This window comes from Diprion similis, chromosome 1 (assembly GCF_021155765.1).
Source record: "Diprion similis isolate iyDipSimi1 chromosome 1, iyDipSimi1.1, whole genome shotgun sequence".
NCBI lineage: Eukaryota > Metazoa > Arthropoda > Insecta > Hymenoptera > Diprionidae > Diprion > Diprion similis.
The window spans coordinates 16,828,125-16,849,577 of record NC_060105.1 but is presented as its reverse complement, the minus strand read 5'-3'; the positions used below and the strand labels follow the sequence as shown (position 1 = coordinate 16,849,577).

Here is a 21,453-nt window from a genome sequence, read left to right as displayed (position 1 = left end):
TGAGTACGAACTGAAGTCAGATTTTAAAAATTCAGTCAGATATAGCGAAAAACCTCAAATAAAAATGTTGAAAAGTTTTCTAAATATATAAAAAATGGATATGAAATAGGCGGTAAGAATACTCACCACTATGACTCAAAGGGTTACAGTTATTAACAATAGGAGGAGGTTCCCCTTGAGAATCTAGCTAAAAAATTTTTTGTATAAATTGGGTGACTGGGCGTCTGATCTTCTCTTGTGATCAAACTACTGTATCGACGGACGTTTATAAGAGTGCTCTTCAAGTATTTAAAATATTGAACGTAAGAAAGTGTGAAAATAATTTCTTGAAATGCAAGACATTAGACGAGGAATGTTTACCTTCATCTTGGAAATATGTTCCTTTTTTTTTAATCATATATAGACGTTAGCTTTTGTAAAACTAAAAATCTTCTAGAAAGATAGGAATTGAATAACGTATAAAAAGTATGTTCATCCCAGTTTGTTTCCGGTGTTTTCCAAAGTAATCTTGAACGGTTTGCCAGTTGGGCTATCTTCATTTCGATAAAAATAATAACATATTTGTTTCCTCAGATGTTGGACGGTCGATTTCAGTCTGCCATTTTGAACAAAAGATACAGAAAGTCCCGATGCTGCGAATATCCAGTTTCTAATTGCTCCAACGTAAAAAAGGTTCAACATTTTTAGACGTAATATAATCATCTACACTATTACATCCGTACAGTGGTGAATTCGCAATTGCTTTAAAAATTCTTCGCAGAAACTGGAATAAATTCGATTCCTCGCTCGGTGTTTGAAGAGAAAAAAATCACATGTTGTGAGGCTGCTCTAAAACTTAATCTAAAAACCCTACAATTCGGAAGGATTTTTCATACCGCACAAAGTAATGTTTGGACCTTGTTCTATGAAGAAAAAAATTTCCATAATTTGACGCAGTCTGCATATGAAACAATCCTAGTTTTGAAGAGGTCTGATTTTTGAATGCTGACATCGTATGGCATCATTGTAATAAAAGCATAATGCATACGAAAATATACAAATAAGTGGGAATGTTACTTCGGATTCTATAACAACTAAAACTTCAAAGAAACCGCCAAAACAGAGATATCAATGACAGATGAATTCACTATGCAAACAGATTTCATATCTTTATATTTAAGTGTAATCATCGTTAAATTTGATAACAAGTATAATACAAATATTTAGGATATTTCAAATTTAACAATAGAATACCTATATAAACATATATGAAGCGATTTAAAACTTATACTATTTGGTATAATTATATAAAATTTATACACCTGTCGAAATTTAAAATTGTCAGTTATCACTGCATGCCGCTCACTATAGACGATTCATGTAACACAATACAAGCTGCAGAAATGTCGTCTGTATGCTTGAACGTATAGATCTATTTAGTAAATTTATCTATTTACAATAGTAATGGCAGATTTAATCTATACAAACTATGCGTTTTCGTAAAAACAGGTAAACGCGAAACTTTTTCTTGCCCACACATTTCAGACTTCCAGAGACGATTTTTGGGCGACAGTTGATGAGATAGCAAACACCTAGTTATTTTAACATACTAACGCCACCTCTGCTTCAGAATAGTATTAAAATTTTGTAACGACTAGATTTGAGACATAAATGACAAAATTTGTAAAGAAATTTCGTCGTAGTGAAATTACTACTGATATAGAAATACGAAGTATTGTTAATAATGTCGTTTCTTACGACAGTATTAATCAATTTTCGAACTAGAATTGAACAATCCAATCAAAGGATGGAATATTCATACGTGTTTCTCATCGTTAGTACATACTCCAGTAGTAATTTTCCGTAAGAGTAGTATTTGTCGAATATGAAGATACTAAAATTTGAAACCTACAAAACACAATTCCAATTTAACTCTTACTCTTCTTACTATCCGTAAACGCTTGGATGGCATGTACTGTAAATTGAGCTCTAATTTTCCATGCATTCCATGACTAGAGAACTTGACTTACTTAATTTTGAGCAAAAAAAATTGTATTTTAGTGCTCAGGTACTCTTAGGTACCTACATAAACCATGAAACATGGATTTTCAGAGGATTGATGTAGCTGAGAAGTTTGTGTTAAACTATTTGTTTGTTTGATTTTGGAATTCATTCGTGCAAGGAACATGATTGATTTGAGCAATAAAGATTTTGCAATCGTAACGTACACCTATTAGCGCGAATGGTAACGAGATTGATTTATGTTACATTTTCTGAGCAAGAAATAGAATATTTCATATGAAATCGCATCACCCATTCATTTTGATGGTTCTGTTATAACTTAATTCATCAGAATCAATAGCCCGACGCAAATAAAATTGCGTTTTCCAAACATAATCCCAAGCTACACGAATACTGTAATTTATTGATTCGTAGCTCATTCTCAAACGTGCTCTGAATCTCCATGTTTACAAAAGACACAGAATTCCTTAGCTGCTCAAAGTTTGACTAATTTCACGTAAATACCGTTGTCTACTCAATTAAAACGTGCAAATATCGTTGATTATAAAGTTCCGCAGTGAGCGTGCCAACAACAGCAACAGCATTGTGAAGTGAATTTCCTGAGTCTCTGATGAGTCGAATGACTTGTTCAACATCTCCTTTCAGTTCGGCATAATGTTTGTTGGTAACTAAAGCCTCTAACGTTTGCATGGCTTTAATGGCCTCCGCATTTGGCCGTACATCTTGGAAATCTGAGTCGCTGGATCTTGAAGGTGCAACTCCCGGAGAGTGAGGTGTAAACCGTACCAATTGGTGCTCCGATTTCGATTCAGGCAATTGCGCCAAACAGTACACACCCAGCGCTCTGCTTAGAAATTTGCACCTGTGGAGAAAATGAACGAATAATTTCTGTGCAAAATTTCACAGTTGAAGAATCCGACGGTAGTAACTAAAAATGAATTTAACTTGAATTATCATTTTTTTAACTAGAAAAACGTTCAACTTTGTTTTCACTGCAGATATAATGTAAAGATTTGCAAAGAATCGATTGTTTTGAAACTTTATACAAAAACTCTAGTGAACTTTACATATATGCTCCAAAAACTTATTATGAGCTAAAATTGCAGAGTGAAAACGTCCTTGCGCCTGACTACACAAATTACACGCAGTAAAGTTTTATTACCTTATAGATAACTGAGATCCTTTTCTTAAGCCGATTGCTCCTAGAATTCCCCAACCTTGTCCCACATCGTCTGCGGTAAGTAGTAAAGAGCGAGCCAAACCTTTCAATGCTCTCGCAGCGATCACTGTGTTTTCGCTATACTGACATTGTCTATACGCTAGTTCCAGAGCCTTACTCCATAATAACGGTAGCTTTTCCTCTATAAACTCTCTGAAATGAATTTTTTTATTTAAAGTTAGAAAAGACAGGTTTGAAATCTTGTAATCAATACTCGGAACAGGAACTTGTATTTCAAGCATCCGCATGGTCAAGAAGATACACTTACGTCGGCTTGATGGTAGAAATCCAATCGATCAAATTGACCAGTAACATCCCTTCCTCTTTGATGTTTCTGCAAGAGGGCAGCCTTTTGAGTAAAAGCGCATAAAGTGTCAAGATACGACCTTCGGCCACCAAAGCTCCCTCGACTGGCGGTCGACGCGGAACTACAGGCTGCAAGACCGTCAGTACCCAACCCCAAGTTGGTAGAGCCTCGTCGGCGACTAAATCTAAACAATATTCAATCATTCGTCTAACCAATGTCATTAAGAGGATACCAAAATTCATTAAAACTTGATTCTAATTTAGCCTGCTTGGAAGATATTCTTCGACATGGGTTTTCAATTACTGTCTAAAAGTAAATATTCATACAAATCTCATTCAAGAACACTGTCTAAAATAATTTTGACAATTCACCCTGTTTTTACGCCAATTCGGATGATTGTTTTTAGTTTTATTAAATTTTTTCCATTAGATTCGCATTCGGCGTAGAAAAATACGTAAAAAATGTAATTCAACGCTTTTAGAGTCTCAGTTGAATATTTACTTTAGTAGGCATCGGTTTTAAGTATTTTTGAGGTCAAGGAATCCGATCATGCTTATAAAAAGTTATTTCTGCCGCGCATTCATACAGTTTTGAGCCTCAGAAGTTGACGAACTTTTGATCATTTTCTCAAACGGTGTCATAGAGCAAGCTATCGTCTATCTATTCGGTGAAATCTGCTCTAGGCGTGATTAAACAACAAAAAATGCAACATTTAATGTTAAATGTTATTAAAATAGTTAACCGTTATGCTTGAAGTAGGCGTCGAGGGCTGCTTCCATTAGTTCTCCAAGAGCGGATGGCGACGCGACTGCTATTCCTATTACTCGCAGAATACCCATGAGCGTTGGGCTGCTGGAAGTTCTACTGGACAGCCACGAGGCCCAGCTGGTTCGCAGTTGTTCGACCAGCGGACCACTTTGATTTATAGAATGGAGCAATTCGGTAACTAACAATCCAGCTTCTGCAGCTTGTTGAGGTTGCGATACGGCTGTGAAGGTAAAAAAAAGATATTGAAATCCAAGATATTTCCAATAATGAAACCACGCTTCGTTATGTAAAAGATATAAAATACAAATTTATTTACTATTCGTAATAACGGACTCCATGTCATCCAACATCTTGGACAATGCGTCGGTAAATGCTTTAGGATCGCTAGTCAGAAGTGTCTTGTGCCGAGTTGTGCAATTTACCAATAATTTAACTGAAGAACGAACGTACATTTGTCTCTTTTTTAATGTCGTAGGATGAAAGTGAGTCACATTGGGATCGTATGCGGCAGCAATTTTCAACAAACTGAAAAATCGTAATATCAGTATAAGGTAAGCAAATATAATTAAATATCTTGAGATATCGAGAATTTGAGTTTTATTCCTTTCAATCAAGTTTCTTTTCAATCGGAATCTACTTACTTATTGATAGCTCCATCGATTGAATAAATTTGATCGGAATCGAGGCAAAGTATTACTCTGGGATCACAGCTCATAACGTACCAATTAATCACCTGATCGTACGCGGTAGCATCTACCAAATGCCAGGCGAACTTTTCTGCAGCCACAACTATTTGCACAGCTTTTTCATTCTAGAAGATATACATAATAATAGTTAATAACGGACGAAGATTTGCTTAATAATGACCGTCAATTATTTCCAAAATTAAGACCACGTTCACATCCAAGTATTTTCTTGAATTATTATTATGAACTACGCTTACCTGTCTGACATTCGGTTCGTTTGAAAGTTTAACGAGCAAGTTTAGCAAGCATATATGCATTCTGGAAGCGACGACCAGCGACTGAACAGACAGTATTTCATTCGCCCAGACTTGCCAATTAATACTAGTGAAGACGCTCCCCAGGAACAAGTGACTATCCGGCAAATACTGATCAACGACTTTAACCATCAATTCGATATCCCCTGTACCAGGACTGAATCTCTCCCAAGGCAACGATAAAAAGTTGCCGTGAATAACATTCAAGATATGATCCTTGACCGATGTATGAGCAAAGTTTGTCACATAAAATTGCCATAAAAAACAGAGAATTTTGCTCGACGCAGGCATAGTATCGATGATGAATCTTATACACTCGACAAACATTGCGACAGTTCTGTTTGCATAAGGTCCGTCAGCTATGATCCATGGCAGTAAAACCGATCTGTCATCTGTCAATTGCTGAATCCAAGCCGCCGTTGGCTCGCGCAGATGCCTCGTCCAATATGGTATAATCCATGGTGCAAACATGTCGCTTAAAACTGGCCATATGCGCTCGCATACTGGAATAGAAAATTGGGATTAAAATTGTGTATATATGAGTAAACAGTTGAAAAACTGGGCAAATTTATAGCTTGACAACCGATTATTTACTTCCACTGCGGTTAGTCTCATTCTGACGCTTCATTAAAATATGTCTTCTCTCCGAATGAATAGATTGAAAGCATTCTTCATATCACCCATTTTACTTGAGGTCGATCTCCATATTTTCAAAAAAAAAAAACTCGTTTGAATTAAATGATTCGTTGTCGAACTATAAATTCTTGAAATTCACCGAATTCTTTCAGCTTAGGAAAGATTGAAACACGACAATATCTACTAATAGCATATTATACTCGATCCGTTGGAATGACTCACATTGATCGGCCAATGTTCCTTTGTCGGAGTGAAGAGTCAGCACGATGAGAGCATGTCCAACCATGCCGAGAAACGTGGCGATTGGTTCGTTGTATACTCGATATTTGGGGTACAATCCATACAATCCATATTGCAATCGTTCTTTCATAAAATGTTTACTCAGAAGAACAGCGGTATCGTGCATCTAAAATATTTTTAAGAATACTCAATGAGTACGGTGGAAAAAATTGCCAATCGATAAAAGAATCATCACCTCTTGTCGCGATAGCAATCTCTGTTCCGTAGCGTAACGTCGAATTTCGTCTCTGACTTTTATCGGCTGTACAGGACCCTGGGATTTCGATCTTCCACTGAGAGCAGTCAGTAAATCTCGCCAAACATCCAATGAAAGGCTCTGTGACTCGCTGCCTCTTAATATTGCACTTAAAACCTCGCCGTAATGCTCAGGAAACTCGTGGAGGAGTACGAGTCGAAGATGATTACGGAAGAGCTGATTGGAAGAAAGGAACGATAACAGTTATAAACGCAGGCATGAAATTTTTCGTCTCGATATATGTATCTTTTGATCTTTCAAGTGAAAGAATTATGTTGAACATTTTAACGATTACAACAATGATTCAATTTATTAGAGATTTTGAGAAATCACCTCATGTAATATAAGCTTGTCGTCTTCAGGAGTTAATCCAGCGTTGCACAGGGCTTTGGACACCAGATCAATGAATGTGGATCTTTCGCTGAGTCTGGGTCGTCTGTAATTTAGCCAGCTTCCAACGTCAAACTGCAATATAGGTTTGAAATACCAATAACTTGTGGTGTTTTTAACAGATATCGAAGATTTAATAATCAAGTCAATTATTTAAGGGGGGGGTAAGGGTTTCAGCGTAAAAAAAACCACTCATTTTGTGAATTTTTTTTGAAAATATGGATTGAGCAAATTCATTGAAACCTTTTCTACATTATTAAGCATACTTTTAACAATATTCTGTAATTTTTTCATGCAGAAATATTGCAAAACAAGCCGGTGACAGAGCTGGCCCCAGAAAGTCTTAGAAAAAAAACCATCTGCGGTGTTCACTATGTCTCGGTCGGAATTTATCTGAAGTCAAAATCCATTAAAGTTTAGTCAAAGTATTATCAAATCCTCCCCCCAACGTTCTACGATTATTTTTTTTTTCATTTAAAAATTTTTGGTGGCCATCTAAAGTGTAAACTGCTATTTTCCACGAAAAATTCCACCATTTTGTGGGTGGGAAACCCCCTTAATGTTGAAAAAAAATTTTTAACTAAACGTTGGGGGTATTTTATATGTAGAAAATGTGTACCAAGTTTGGAATGAATCGGTCAAGTAATTTGTAAATGGTAGCGAACACAGACTTTGAAAAAGTGGTTTTGAGAAAAACTACTGCGTTTAAAGTTTATTGAGCTAAAAAAGTGAAGAAAAAAAGGTCTGTCACCGGCTTGTTTTGCAATATTTCTACATGAAAAAATTACAGAATATTGTTAAAAGTATGCTTAATAATGTACAAAAGGTTTCAATAAATTTCCTCAATCCATACTTTCAAAAAAAATTCACGAAAGAAGTTTTTTTTTTTTACGCTGAAACCCTTACTGCCCCCCCCCCCCCCCTTCAAGAGTTTTGCTCGGATCGACTTAAAATTTTGAGAATATATTCTTGAAATGTTTAACAATAAGATAAGACAAAAAAAAATCGATTTTTCGAAAGTGTAAGCCCTTATCCCCCCCTTAATCAACCTTACCTTGGACAGTAAAACGAAACACAGGTCAGCGCTTGGCCCAGTCGCTAAGTCAACGACAGTTTGATACATAGGCAAGAAAGTTGACGCGCCTCCGGCTACCGGCGTGAAGTGCGGTCCCAGTAAGCCACCTAATCCTGGTCGTTGCATTATCGTTTTCAATAAACGTTGTCCTTGAGCTTCCTCTCCGCTGATGAATAACTTGGAAACCAGATATCAATTTGAAAATATTCCTTGCATAACACGAATAAAGACATTTGATTGTAAATCTCGAGATTACCTGGCCCAATTTTTCTAGACATGTCGTGATCAGCTGCTTAGTCGGCGGGCAAAAAGCAGCCTCTTCTGTGTAAAAGTCAACCAGATGGTAAAATAATTTCACCCCAGTTTCTTGTACGTTGTTTAAAACAGTCGAGTTCTCGCTGGTCCGGCTGATAGTGAGTTCGTGTTCCAGAAGCCTGTTCATAATTTATGTCATATTTTAAATCGAATTTGAATTCTGGCCAAGATACGAGGCGAGCGTGTGTTAATCTGGCAGATCAAGAAATTATCCGCATGAAAATATTCGCAGTGTTGTAAAAGTAAGAAAATAAACTATAAATCTTACATAATCAGGTAATCGACGAAGACGCAGCCTTGAGAAACCTTTGCAGGTGGAGGTTGACCGGCTCGAACCAATAATTGCTCGTACTCGGCTCTGTTTTGACTAATCATGTGGTCGACGCCGTCGCTGACTCGAGCTTCTGATATCTAAACATAACAACGTTCTGAATTAAGCATGATACATTATAGGAATGCAGAAAAAAACTTTGCAAAAGAGTAAGTAGGTAATACGAAGGAAATCTCCCAATTGAAAATTGCATCAAGAAATCTGCGCATCACCTTTATTCTGATAACTGCAGGTCCGGCGCAATGAACGATAGGCGGTGTTCCGGATCTGGAACGTTTTTGTCCAGAAGGCGAAGGATCGCACAGAGCGTGAAGAGTGACTCGACTTTCGACGTCTCTGTAGAGTGTTGGAACTAGTTCCAAGAAGTTGCAGTCTATCGCCGTATGTTCGTCAAGCATGAGATTATACGTTTGGGCGTATTCTATTATTGCTTTGAGATGCGGTTTCAGCAAATTCAAAATGCTCTCAGGCTTATATAGACTTTCCTTTGATACGTAAGGCAGAAAAGCGTTGTTTTTGCTTAGCGAAGGAGGCGGAATCGGTTGCTCGTAAGTGTTTATTCTCCGAAATATCCTCTGCAGAGGATCCGACGGCTCCAGTGGTGTCGTCGGTGTTTGATTTGTCTTTAGCGACTGACTTTCCGGGTTTCTTAGAATGCAGGCTTGCCATTCCGAAATTGCCTTCAATTGATTCTTTCTCACAGATTCATAGTCGACATATTCCAACCACGGTTCCTGTGGATATTCGAACAAAGAAAAAATATTTTGCTGTCTCAACATGGAAATCCTTTTACGTTTTTCATTATAGAACTAATATCAACATTCAATAAATATTTTGATAGAAAACAAGTGCCGGAATTCGATGACTGTTGACCCAAATCGCTGCTAAAATTAGTTTGACTAAAATATTAGATACAGAAACAGATTTTTCAGAATTGATGAAATAATGAGGGAAAACATATTTTTTGGTCTCATAAAACTGTGTTTGATGTTGCGATCTCACCTGATTTCCTTGCATTAACAACGCTAACTTTTGTGACATATACTGCGGCGGTAATGCGGGAAGATACAATCCAGATTCTTGTAATCGTGGTTCTTCAAGCCATAAGCTCAGTGTTTTATAAAACCTGAAATAATTGAATGAGTTTTTAGAAATGATTATTCAGGAAATACTTTTGACAAAAAAATCCGTTCAACGATCAAATTTTCATATTTACTTGGCAGCGTTGAAATAAAAGACTCTTCTTTCGTCGGTTATCGGCGACCCGTTGTCCAAATCACTTTCCCCTTTGATTTGAAAGTATTCGGTTGTATCGTGAAGACGTTTCTTTAGCTTTTTGAAGTAACTCAAGTTGATCATACCTTCAAAAAACTTCTCACCGATACCACCTTTGTCCAAAGTGCTAGAAATAATAAACAAATCCAATAGACTCGACGATTCTATTAAATATTGATTGCATTATGTTTGGAGTAAAGTATATTTGCGAAAATGGATTATATTGTACAGAGTGAATAAACTTCTATGAATTTGTCACTCCGGTTCAAACGGAGGATAAAATCGGAATAAAATCTGATAACTATCTGCTTGCAAGCTTCGGGAAAACGATACTTACGTGCTAATAATTTTTCAAAATAAAATGATAAATGATCAATAATCAATGGAGGCTAACCCAGTAGCTGTAGGGACTCTGGCTAAAAACAATGTGAAGAAGTTTTGCCAAAGAAGCGCCAAGAGTGGATGGTCCATGGGAGTGTCCAGCGCTTGATGGGACCATCGATATATAGCCAGACCGCTAGCTCCAAATGGTTGTATTTTCACAGTGGCACAGGCTTTCTGAAAAAGTGTTAAAGAAGAAATTGTTACAAATGTCCATTTTCTATTGATAAAACACTAAAATTTCGATTAATTATAAATTGACCCTTTCGTGCATACATTTTTTCTTACATGCGATTCGCTTGAAATTTTGCATACAAGGGCTTCTGGGGTCGCTGAATACGAATCTGAACTCGAAATTCAAAAATTCTGATACGGCGGACAAACAAAATTAAAAAAGAAGATATTAAAGAAATTCTAGAAAATTTTATGGTATGTATTAAGTTCGTGTAAAAATTGGAATTTGTACTAAACTAGCAGAAAATTCTTTTTTTTTTCGAGTAAAAATACGCATTTTGACCATTTGTTTACATGTTCTATTTTTACAATAATTAATGTAATTAATTAGTAATATAAATAATTTTTATATACTTAGATACTCAGAAGTTGTTACCAAAAAAGTGGCTTAAAATAAATAATAAATATCTACAAAAAATAAATGCGACGCTGGGTGTCTCAGTGTGGATTAAAGCGTTCAAAAGACATTTCTAACTTGAAAAAACCATTTTTTATAACGACTTGAATAACGATATCAACGGTATTTTGTATTCAATGTGTCTTACCTTAAGAGCGGTGTCTACAGACGTTTTCCCCTGCAAGGCTAATTCCCGTAGTACTTCGCGCCAAAGGCCAGTTTTTTCCTCTCTGTCTTGCTGTTCCGTTGCAAGAATTCGGTGAGCCAACCACACGGATTGTACAGGACCTCCGAGAAGGCTGGGCAATGTGGAGGAGCCTGTAGCCCAGCTCAAAAACGATCCAAATGAACCTGAATTCTTTCCCGACGCCAAGTTCTGTCAGGACGATGAAAATGTTATACTCGATCAAGAGTCAGTACGATATCCCATCCAAATGAAACACAAAACATTACATGCTGCAAATATTGAATCGATCGTATCTCACGTAATATTATAACTTTCGTAACAATAAAAAATCCTTCTCTAATGTCAAGCAATGTTATTCGATAAAAAGTTATGCACCGCATTCTGATAGCACAGATGAAATCCCAACGAAACCTATTACTACGGAGGATGGCACGTTAAACTGTAGATGGACACAGATTCCACACAATTCGAGTAAGTACTTCCGACAAATTCTATAAGCATACGCGATATACCGATCATATCGATGGAAAATGCGTGATCGGTGAAATTTTCTATTGTACCTTCGTTTTTCCAAGTCAAAATAATTATTCGAAGCAAGAAGCGGGTAAAGACTTGGGTTAACGAATAATGATACTAATAATAATAATAGCAAAGTTATTTTTTCAGTTGTTCATTAGTGCTACGGCATGCGGAACAAAAATTATTTGAGCCTATCGCTAGCTGATCGTTAAATCAGATTTCGTAGCACGTTTTACAGGAGTAAAGCACAGGTGAGCAAGGGTGAAGCGTTACGGTAAAAAAATTCTCGAGTACTAACGCACTTACCTCTGCGCCTCCCTCAATGGCTAGCTAGTGACAAAAGAGGCCGATTGAGATAAAAAAGGCAGTTTTCATGTTAGGTAATTTGCATACTTGTAAGGATATTGCGATTCGAACAACAATTTCAGCGATAAACATACCGCAAAAAAATTGTGGAAGATGGTCTCAGTCTCTGCTCTGGCACCCAAATGAAAATATGCAGCTCTAATGACTATGTCCATCAAGTACATGACACTCTGATCTCGGTTCCAATCCGGTATCAACGCCAACGCTCTCAGCCAGAGGTAAACAAGTACTCGTGGACTTTCCAAACAATACCTGCGTATAAAGAAATATTATCAACATCAAGGACCACGTACAGTAAGCTGTTTTACTTTCTGCAAGCTTTTTAATTATCATTTTTACGCGATTCCTGGTGTTTAAATGTACGAAAAACGTTATATTGAATTTCTAGGTCCGTTTCGCTATTCGAATTTTTCAGATTTGCGCCTTCGGATAACTTTTATATCAGTTTCAACGAAGTAACGAGAGTGCGAGGTGAAATCGATAAGTACCTGCGATAATCTTCCAACTGGGTTTGTATCATGTTAGCGAATAGCTTCAGAATCGGACCAGGAAAATCCGAGACAATCAAGTTCTTGGCCATCTTCATGTACGTTCTGTCCGCAGTGATTAAAGATGTGACCAGGTTTGAAAACTTCTCGGTTTTAATCAACGAGTCCAGACATTCAAGAAATAATGGAACTATGTGATGAAGCGAAATGAGAACTTGTTCATATTTGTAGTAACACTGTAGTATCTGTAGCTGGTTAAATCCTTTCAATAAAATCAGTGGAATCGAATGACCCCACGTTGTCATTAGCACAGCGACGTAACAAGCAATCGGTTGTTTTTCTCTGACACCAAACGCGAGAATCTCCAGTGACGGATCAGCGTCGATATCCGGAACTTGAGCCAGGGCAGCACTGGGATTTGATATTGTGTGCCGGGCGGTACTTTCTGATCTATCGAGCTGATGTAATCTCAATTTTGTAACCATTTCCCATGCCCATAACGAGAAGGCGTGTTCGCTACTTTGCGGTCTCACCATAGAGGATACCTGAAAAAAATACTTGCGTCACAATTCTGTAATAATCATTGTACTTTGGACTGGTACTGAAATTCAAACGGATACATACTTGCTTGACACCTTCGGCCAGAAGGGAAGCCGTTTGTGCGGGAGTATCTGGAACGTACTTCATTGTAAGTTCAACTACAAGAAGTGCTACACGACGGTGTAAATGAATTCCAAGGCACAATTGGTCTTCGCTGTAACGGTATATACTTATTAGCACTTACCAAGTAACGCTAAGCCGCCGATAACAACAGACGTTAACTTTTAAAAAAGGTAAGGGTTTTCAAAATGCCGGCTTTGAAAGATGACAAAAGAGAAAGATAAGAGCGTCAATAAAAATGTGGAAAATTTCAGGATCAAATCCTTACGTTACACAATTTTCAGAACTTGAATCACTTAAACTTTTACACAACGCTTGCGTGGGAACTCTTTTAGTAACATGGAACAATATTACAAGAGACTAAACAAAGTGCAACTAGCAACTGTGATTAATATTCAAAGTACCGCCATATTGTTATAAAAGCTAAAAGTAAGAATTTTTAAAATGAAATCGCATTAGATGCACCGAGTATATTAACTAAAAATTTATACCTATCGAGTCCCCAGTTGAGGTGAGAAAGGATCAAACGAGCGAGATGATTTTCAGTAGAATTTAACGGATACTGATGCAACCAGCAGGAAAGGATAGTAAAATCCTCTTCTTCGGGAATCCATCTTCCAATTCGTAGTTCCATGAAGAGATATAAACTGAGCTGGAGATAAAGGTGATGAATTCATCATTACGATTCAATAACCACACGAAAAACGTGTCAAGAGATATATTTATAAACTCACCTTCCCGATCAAAATGAAATTGTCTTTTAATTTTTTCAGAAGATCTGAAAGAAGCGAAGGATACTTGCTTGTTAAATTTGACAGCAACGATCGAGCGTCTTTTGAACACGATTCTTGAGTTTTTTCACTCAGGAAACCGATCTAAAACACAGTAAAATATGTGACAGGTTGTACAATCTTACTTGCATCTATTAGGTTTCTAAAGAGTAGAGAAAATTCTAATCGTTGGCTACTTACTTGAAATAAATCGATAGTAGCAACTTGAACAAAGTGATAATCGTCACGATGCCTGGCCATAGCCATATTGGCAAAAGTTGTAAGCAAAAAATAGGATTCGTCCCCTGGCATTTCGCAGAGCTTCTCCTCGAATTGTTTTCTAAGTTTTGGTGAATTTAATTCGGCTTCCCATTCTACGAAAAATTGTAAAAATATATTTTCGTTTATAATTAACTGTTCAATTTACAGTCAGATAGATTCCCATTAGATGAATCGATCTCGTATAATTATTTCAACAAAACATCTGCGTTACGCTCTAAAATATAAAATCAAACATTCGATAATATGAAATTTTGAATATCTACATCCCTCAATCGAAATACTCGAATAGAAATAAGAAATTTATGTTTCCAAACTTTCTCCACTGATTTTTCAATTGCGTTTACACTCTAGAATAAGTTTAGTTTTTTCTAAATGAATCTTCATTCATTGTACACCTGAGTAAAGTCGATTCTGATCCGCTAAATCAAGGGGGGATGGAATCGCCTTTACTCCAACGTACGTTTGATTCACCGATTATGTTTACCGTTTTCACTCAGTTTTGCAGACGGTGAAATAGCAGCAGCCGAGTCAGTGATGTGTAACATGTAAAAAATATACCATAATGTCGCAGAGGATACGATGTGGTAAGGAATTGCGGCGAGGTATTGCCAAGCGCCCAGTCTCCGTGATGAAAATATGCATTGACTTGCTTTGAGGAAGAAACTGTCGTACTCTGTTTGCAGTCTACGGAGCATTGACTGGTCAGCCACCTACGATTATAAAATAGTTTTTGAAAATGTTTGTTAAAAGTTATTTTATCCACAGTTATACAAAAAATTTCTCGTCTAATTTAGCAATATCTCTTGTGTCGACTAAAAGTAGACAAAACACTACCGATAAAAATTAGGATAAAAGACAAAAAAATCTTCAGCAATATTATCAGCGCCGATGATAGTGAACACTAATCAAATAACTGGTACGTAATGAAAATGAATCTGAGCAAATTTTAAGGAAAAGGAAAGTGAAAGGAAAAGTTTGATAATTACAACGTTCGAAACGATCAAACTCTAGTGTTTTTGATCGGATTTCAACGTTTTCGAGCTGATTTGGCTTGCTGATCAAATATCTGCAAGTCGCTTGACAAACATTCAAGAAATCTTACATGATAATATAGTTTTAATAAGCGAATCTAATTCTTCACGAACATCTGTTCACTCCAGAGAAAACCGTGTGTAAAATGTTTTACCAGCAATCGTTGACGATCTTTATAGCGAACAAGATAAGCCCAAAAACATGACAATCAAAAACATCAAATTTTAATAACTTTAAAAATTTTCTTGTAAGACCTTGACTGAAAACGTTCAAACGTCAACTTTTGTTATTGGAATTTGCTCAGATTCATTTCTGTTACATAATTAATGGGGATGTTGTTTCATCCCTTGATTAATTGGGACAAATGACGTTACTGAGATTCTTTGCATGGGTTTTTCTTCGTTCCCAACTTTTGATTCAGACTGTAAGTCTCATTCGTTATTGATTAGTGTATTTATACATCATCGTGAGCATTGGAACGTTGTTATCTAAATAGCGTTGTCTAAATTCCGAGCCTTCCGCCTTACCTGAGTTCTATCAAATGCCTCCCATTGATCGCTCGCGTATTGCACCATATCTCGAATAAGAGCGCTCAATCTCTTTGCAAGCTGTCTGTATCTTGGGGAATCGTAGGTTTTCAAACCTTGCCTGAGCAGTCTGACGAGTATCGAGGAAAAGGCAAAAATCCGCAGCATGTGATGCTCAGTGACGAGACTTTTCTCTTGACTGTAATTATTGCCCTCCTGATTGATGAATAAAACCAGTTTGAACAGCTTGTCAAAAGGAATCTGATGAAGCATAGCAATCAAGTCACTTTCCCCAAGATTCGCTCCGACGTTTCTAATATCCTCATCTTCTTCCCCTTCTTCGTCCAACATTACCCACACGGTATCAGCTGCGGTACTTTCTGCATCCTGGAGAGATATTTGTACCTGAAAAATTTGGTAAAGTGTTATATAAAAATCGGTAAGAGCATCGTTATTGAGGGAGTATAGACGAGTAGACGATAAAAAAAGTGACTGCATCTTGGGAATTTAATCCTCATTAACTTTGGTTCTATTTCAAAATATGTAGATCGAGCTTTATTTACCTATTTTTTCTTTTTACTAGCATCAATAAATTTAAAGTAAATCAGTTGAGCAGTTTTTAAGATATCAAGGGCATCGCAAAACAGTCACCAAATGAAACGGTTGACAAATGGAATGAAAAAACGAAATTATACTTGGATTATCGACACTCTTGGAAGTTTTCTCTCAGAAATGCTGCAGAAACGATGAAAATGTTGCTTAAATTTTTGTAATCCAACGAATATACATAATCATGTATATAATAATTGTTAACGCCATTACCTTCTCCAAAAATTTGTCCCGTTCCTTAACTGGCAACATAATAGTTGCAATCACAGTAACGATGTGCTCGATATGTGGATCGTTAAGAGGTGAAGTGCTCTGCCCAGCAGGATAGTATTGGACAGGTGCTTGAATGAATCCAATTGCCCAGTTAGAAATGCCGCCGGGGCATCTCAATATATGGTTTAATAAAAATAAGTGATCCTGCCAAGTAGCGACCCTCAAAAGAACGGCTACTAAGCGGGAAAGCCAGTCTCGCGTATCGGATATAAATTTCGCGTCTTTTAAAACTCTGCGTTGAAAGTTAAATAATATTCCGATGCATGTCCTGAGCTCGCACATTTGGGGCATTATACGCGATGGAATTTGGCCTTGCTTGAGGCTCACCGGCGCATTATGAGGAAGGTTTCCAAAATCCTTACACAAAGTGCACACTCTTTGAATATAGTTCTCTAATTGAAGCCTGATTAGTTCAGCCTCGTAGCAATGCAGGGCTTGAGTATTGTGCAGTAAGTCTTTGATGCTTGACAAGGTTCGAGACAAAGCAGCCAACGTTTGCTGATTAAAATGAGCTACAAGATACTCGTGAGTTGCGCTAACTGGATTTCCATCTTGACATTCGCCAGATTCCGTAACAGAGGCTTTGTCCAGGCACCATAACTGCTTTTGCGTTTCTTTACAATCCGTTTTCAAGGTATTCAGTTCCTGACAATTGACTATCAAGTGATTTCTGACGCGTAGATAGCTGACGAGCAGTTCGTGGAGGCGATGCTGCTGTCTGATAGCGGAGCTTTGTAACTGAGTATCGACAAATTCTGCAACGAATGTTTCAGCCAAGACCAACTCTTTGTTGTTGTAAAGTGCCGCCAGCTGTGAGTCTGTGAATGGTTTAATCTCGTTCAAGGCAGATGTTCCTTCTTGATGTTTTTCTGCAGACGCTTTTTCAATATTTTTGACATCTTCCTTTTCTGATTCAATCTCTATTACGCCGGATGTTGGAAGATTGGATTCAGCCGGAAGTACTTGTATCACCGAATCCATAATTGGAGCAGTTGGCGATGCTTCCAGGAGCTGCATTTCAGAGAGAACAGAATTTAATTCTTCCACTTGTTGCTCTTCCTCATTTTCCAATGGTGCCGATGCAATTGTTACATCTGCATCAAGTGTATCCACTGAATCGGCAACTACGGATGTAACTGGTATATCTCCATCAACTGTGTCCACTGAATCGGGAACTATAGATTCCTACAATAAGTAAAAAAGCGTATCAATACCTTTAATCTCTTCTGGTTTGATGCATTTCTATTTTGTTTATAATTTCTTATGTAGTATCTGTAAAGGTCTAGGTTCTAAATAATTTTATCAAATTTGACAACGTTTTGCTACAGAAAAGCATTATCGATCAGTGATGGCGTTAAAGTCTTTTACCCGAGCAACAGAGGTGCACTGCTCCATTACAGTATTCGACTCCGCAGTTCTAGCACAGTTATTTACTCCCTCATAAATTTCGGTATCGATAGCAGCTGCGTGCAGTTCGCTCTCCATATCCTCGACTCCTTCGACACGAGGATAATTTGTCGGGGATTCCCCAAGTAGACATTCAAATTCTTCCAGGGTCGGAGCATCCGGGACGGCAGTTTGCAAATTGGGAATACGATTTCGCTCTTTCTTCCGCTTCTGAAAATCATTTAGAAAATCATGAAAATAATTATTGAAGAGAACAGATCTTGCGAAACTTTGTAAATTAGCTTGCAGGAGTCGCTATGTCAAAGCGATTATGCATAACTCATGGTTTGACGCATTTCTGACGAATTCGAGTTGCCTAATGTGAATTGTTTTTGCAATCTTGTTAAACACTAACTTAGCAGGGTCATAAAACTGTGGCAGAACACAGTAAGAACGATGCTCGAACAACGAAGGATGTAAGCGACAGCCAACATCGAAAAGTCATCAAAGATGATTGTCGTTATCAACAGTCCTATTGTACATCCAGATTGAAAAACGTTGAATAGAGAATGCGATTGCTGTCTCGTTGTAGATGAAAATGGCAATATTAAACGTACAAGGACTATAACCTACCTGTCGAGATTTTTGCCGTTCCATTGTCGCCATGATGACGATATGCACCTAGATCCTGTAGCAGATGGTCGAGGACGTTCACTTCGATCCTAGAATACACAGGTCGTCGAGTAATTCGCTGTCAACGTTCCGAGACGATGACAATCGTTACATGCTGCAGTTTAACGCTGTGGCAACAGGCTCAGGCGAAAACTTCAGCTTGCTTAATACGACGGATATAACGGCGCTGGTTTTCTTGGAACGTTGACATGTTGACGCGAGTGACGTTCAGCTACGCAAATCAGCTGTCAGCTGCGCGATCAACAATGAAAAGTTCCTCGAGTCGTTCAAGTCTCTGCTGTCTAGCAGTCAGTCAGCGCAAAACCGAACTACAATTCGGTGTTCAACCTGCTCCCTGAATCCGAACTATTCTTGCTTCTTACGACGCAATTATTCCCAGCAAAACGCGATTACTTATTTTGCTTGTTTAGGTTCGTCGTGAGTCGTCACGGTCGATTCACAATTGCGGTCCGTCGTAATTCGCATTGGCTAGGTTAAGAGTGAACGATATAGGTAGTCATTTGTTTTTCGTTGTGACACTACCGCAAGAGAGAAAAAAAAAAGAATCGGTTCTGAAAATCGATTGTTTGTATTGATTTGAGCCTCCGATTCTGAGGATCGATACATCGGATGAAAATAGCATCGATTCTGAATAATCGGCGTAATATTTCTAAAACAAATGAGCGTATTGTAACAAGAATTTGTCTTGGCCTCGGTTTATATAGTAATATTGTACTTATTATTGGCAGCATTAGTATGTACACTATTGTTGGCAACAAATAAGCGGTATTTTGAAGTCTTCTATCACATTTTCTACGTAGTTCGATACGTTGACTGAAGAATTCTTAAGTCAACGTTCGATAACAGGGATAATAAATGGCTTTGATTTATGAATTATGAGAGACAGTTGTTATTTATTAGAATATTTCACCTCAATACAAAATACAAACTAGATATAATATTACATTTTTATAGGAAGTTGTTCTCAACGACTCATTAAATCATAATTAATCAATCCGTATAGAAAAAGAATTGATTCGGTGATAATCGAAATTTGGAAAATCGAATAATAATCGATTAATCCAACGCCACAAGGATCGATTCTTCAGGAATCGTCAAAGAATTACGCGTCACTTTAATCCACATGTTATATGTCGCATATAAATGTTATGGTACCTTAATTAGACCATATAGTACAATAATACGCACATGCGGGTGAATTTTGCGGGTTAAATTCTAAATTTTTAGGATTTAGCGAAGGGGTTAGGCCGATAGAATTTTCAAAAAATCGATTGTTTTTCATTGTTTTAAATGGCCCCTTACGACCTCAAAAATGATATCCCAAAAGATTATGGCCGGGAAATATATCTAAGTACTTGTTTTTCAAAGTATAGTACAAGGCCGCCAGGTAGGGGACTAGAGTGCGTATTAGGGTGTGTCCCTTACTTAATTAGGGTGTTGACGAATTTTCGCCGCCCCACCCCCCAAATCAACTTCAAATAATTTAAAAACATTTACGAAATTTTTTCAGATTTTTGCCTCAACTGTAAGATAATCCGCTTTGTGGTCGAAGTTTCTTATGGTAATAACGTGGGAAAAACTTTCTTTCTCAGTATATATTTTATTGTAAAAGTAATGATGTTTAAAAAAATTTGTAACTGTGAGGTTTTAGTCGGCCTTAGGGCTACTGTCTGGGAAAAAATTCACATAATCATACCACGCAATCTCGACGAATTGCAGACCCTCGAAATTTGACCTTTTTTTGCATTCAGAGAAAGTCCGATTCGTCTAGATTTGCTGGTATCATGATGTAATTTTTTTTACAGATAGTAGTACTGATGCCCACTAAAACCCCGCAGTTACAGATTTTTTTGTATATTATTAGTCTTGCAACAAAATATGTACTGAGGAAACAAGCTTTTCCCATGTTATTTCCATAAGAAACTCCGATCACAAAGCGGACTATCCCAGAGTTGAAGTAGAGATCTGAAAAAATTAGACGATTGTTTTCGAATTATTTGAAGTTGATTTGGGGGGTGTGGTGACACAAATTCGCCAACACCCAAAATAAGGGACACCCTAGTACGTATACGGCCAGGCGAACTACTGACCCGGAGATCGAGGAACGGGGGAGGGATTTGAAATTTTTTTTTATCGAATACAGGGCTGATTATTCACACAAGTGTTACCATTTTTTCATAACGGAATTCAGGAAATGAACTCATATCCCAAAATTCGTCAATAAAATGTGAGGTTTTTCAACACGTGTTACTATTCACGTGTTAATATATGGAGAAAAAGCGCGAGTTTACTCAGTCGGTAGGGGTAGGAGTATTACATACCCTGTTACCGACCTTTCATGTATGCCGGTAATTTCTTACCGACATTACACGCATACATTACCGGCATGCGCGTAATATCGGTAACAAATGTCGCCAAAATGAGATTTCGGTTTACTTCGTAATCGAAAACCAGATCAGCTGCCATTTCGTCATTTCACCATCAAATCTCATGGGACTGGGCTCAAAATGTGTGTTTCATCACCGCCGAGTGGCATCATACCGGTTAGGTCGATCCATTCAGTGCAACTGTGAAAATTTGGACAATTTTTGTGAGTGGTAACCAATCTGTAAAATTTTTTTCAAAATTTTGAAAAAGTAAAAAGACGCTCCACTTTTTGCCAAAATAAGGCATTAACTGCCCAAGTTTCACTCTGATCGCTTGAGCGGTATAAGAGTTTTGCATCCCCGAGTTTTCGAGGTGTACAACGGGTCTTTATATGCACCTTAAAAGTATTAAAAAGGTATTCAGATCAAAT

At 37.5% G+C, this 21,453-nt stretch overlaps 1 protein-coding gene across 2 annotated transcripts; it reads right to left on the bottom strand.

Annotated features, from left to right (window-relative positions):
- Positions 1-1,821: 1,821 nt before the first annotated feature.
- LOC124405085 (ectopic P granules protein 5 homolog) lies at positions 1,822-19,161 on the bottom strand. Of its 2 annotated transcripts, XM_046879688.1 has the most exons (30): positions 18,597-19,161; positions 17,946-18,194; positions 16,518-17,762; positions 15,696-16,100; positions 14,621-14,846; positions 14,056-14,228; positions 13,819-13,959; positions 13,576-13,736; positions 13,049-13,178; positions 12,425-12,969; positions 12,011-12,188; positions 11,877-11,900; positions 11,013-11,240; positions 10,247-10,410; positions 9,794-9,979; positions 9,580-9,703; positions 8,790-9,311; positions 8,515-8,657; positions 8,188-8,365; positions 7,911-8,108; positions 6,800-6,931; positions 6,407-6,643; positions 6,154-6,337; positions 5,239-5,798; positions 4,937-5,106; positions 4,612-4,820; positions 4,270-4,515; positions 3,489-3,711; positions 3,164-3,373; positions 1,822-2,863 (listed from the first exon to the last, which is right to left on the bottom strand). In XM_046879688.1, exons 1-30 carry the CDS (start codon positions 18,627-18,629, stop codon positions 2,512-2,514), a joined length of 7,776 nt encoding a protein of 2,591 aa, XP_046735644.1. In that variant the 5' UTR covers positions 18,630-19,161; the 3' UTR covers positions 1,822-2,511. The 2 variants fall into 2 exon arrangements, with proteins under 2 accessions (XP_046735644.1, XP_046735653.1); XM_046879697.1 differs by lacking the exon at positions 11,877-11,900.
- Between the last annotated feature and the right edge of the window lie 2,292 nt (positions 19,162-21,453).

Coding starts and splice junctions, on each gene's coding strand:
- LOC124405085 (XM_046879688.1), bottom strand. CDS start 18,629: ATGGCGACAATGGAACGGCAAAAATCTCGACAG. Junction 12,189..12,424: donor CAGTTGGAAGATTATCGCAG/GTACTTATCGAT, acceptor CTTTATACGCAG/GTATTGTTTGGAAAGTCCAC. Junction 8,366..8,514: donor TTCGTCGATTACCTGATTAT/GTAAGATTTATA, acceptor AATTATGAACAG/GCTTCTGGAACACGAACTCA.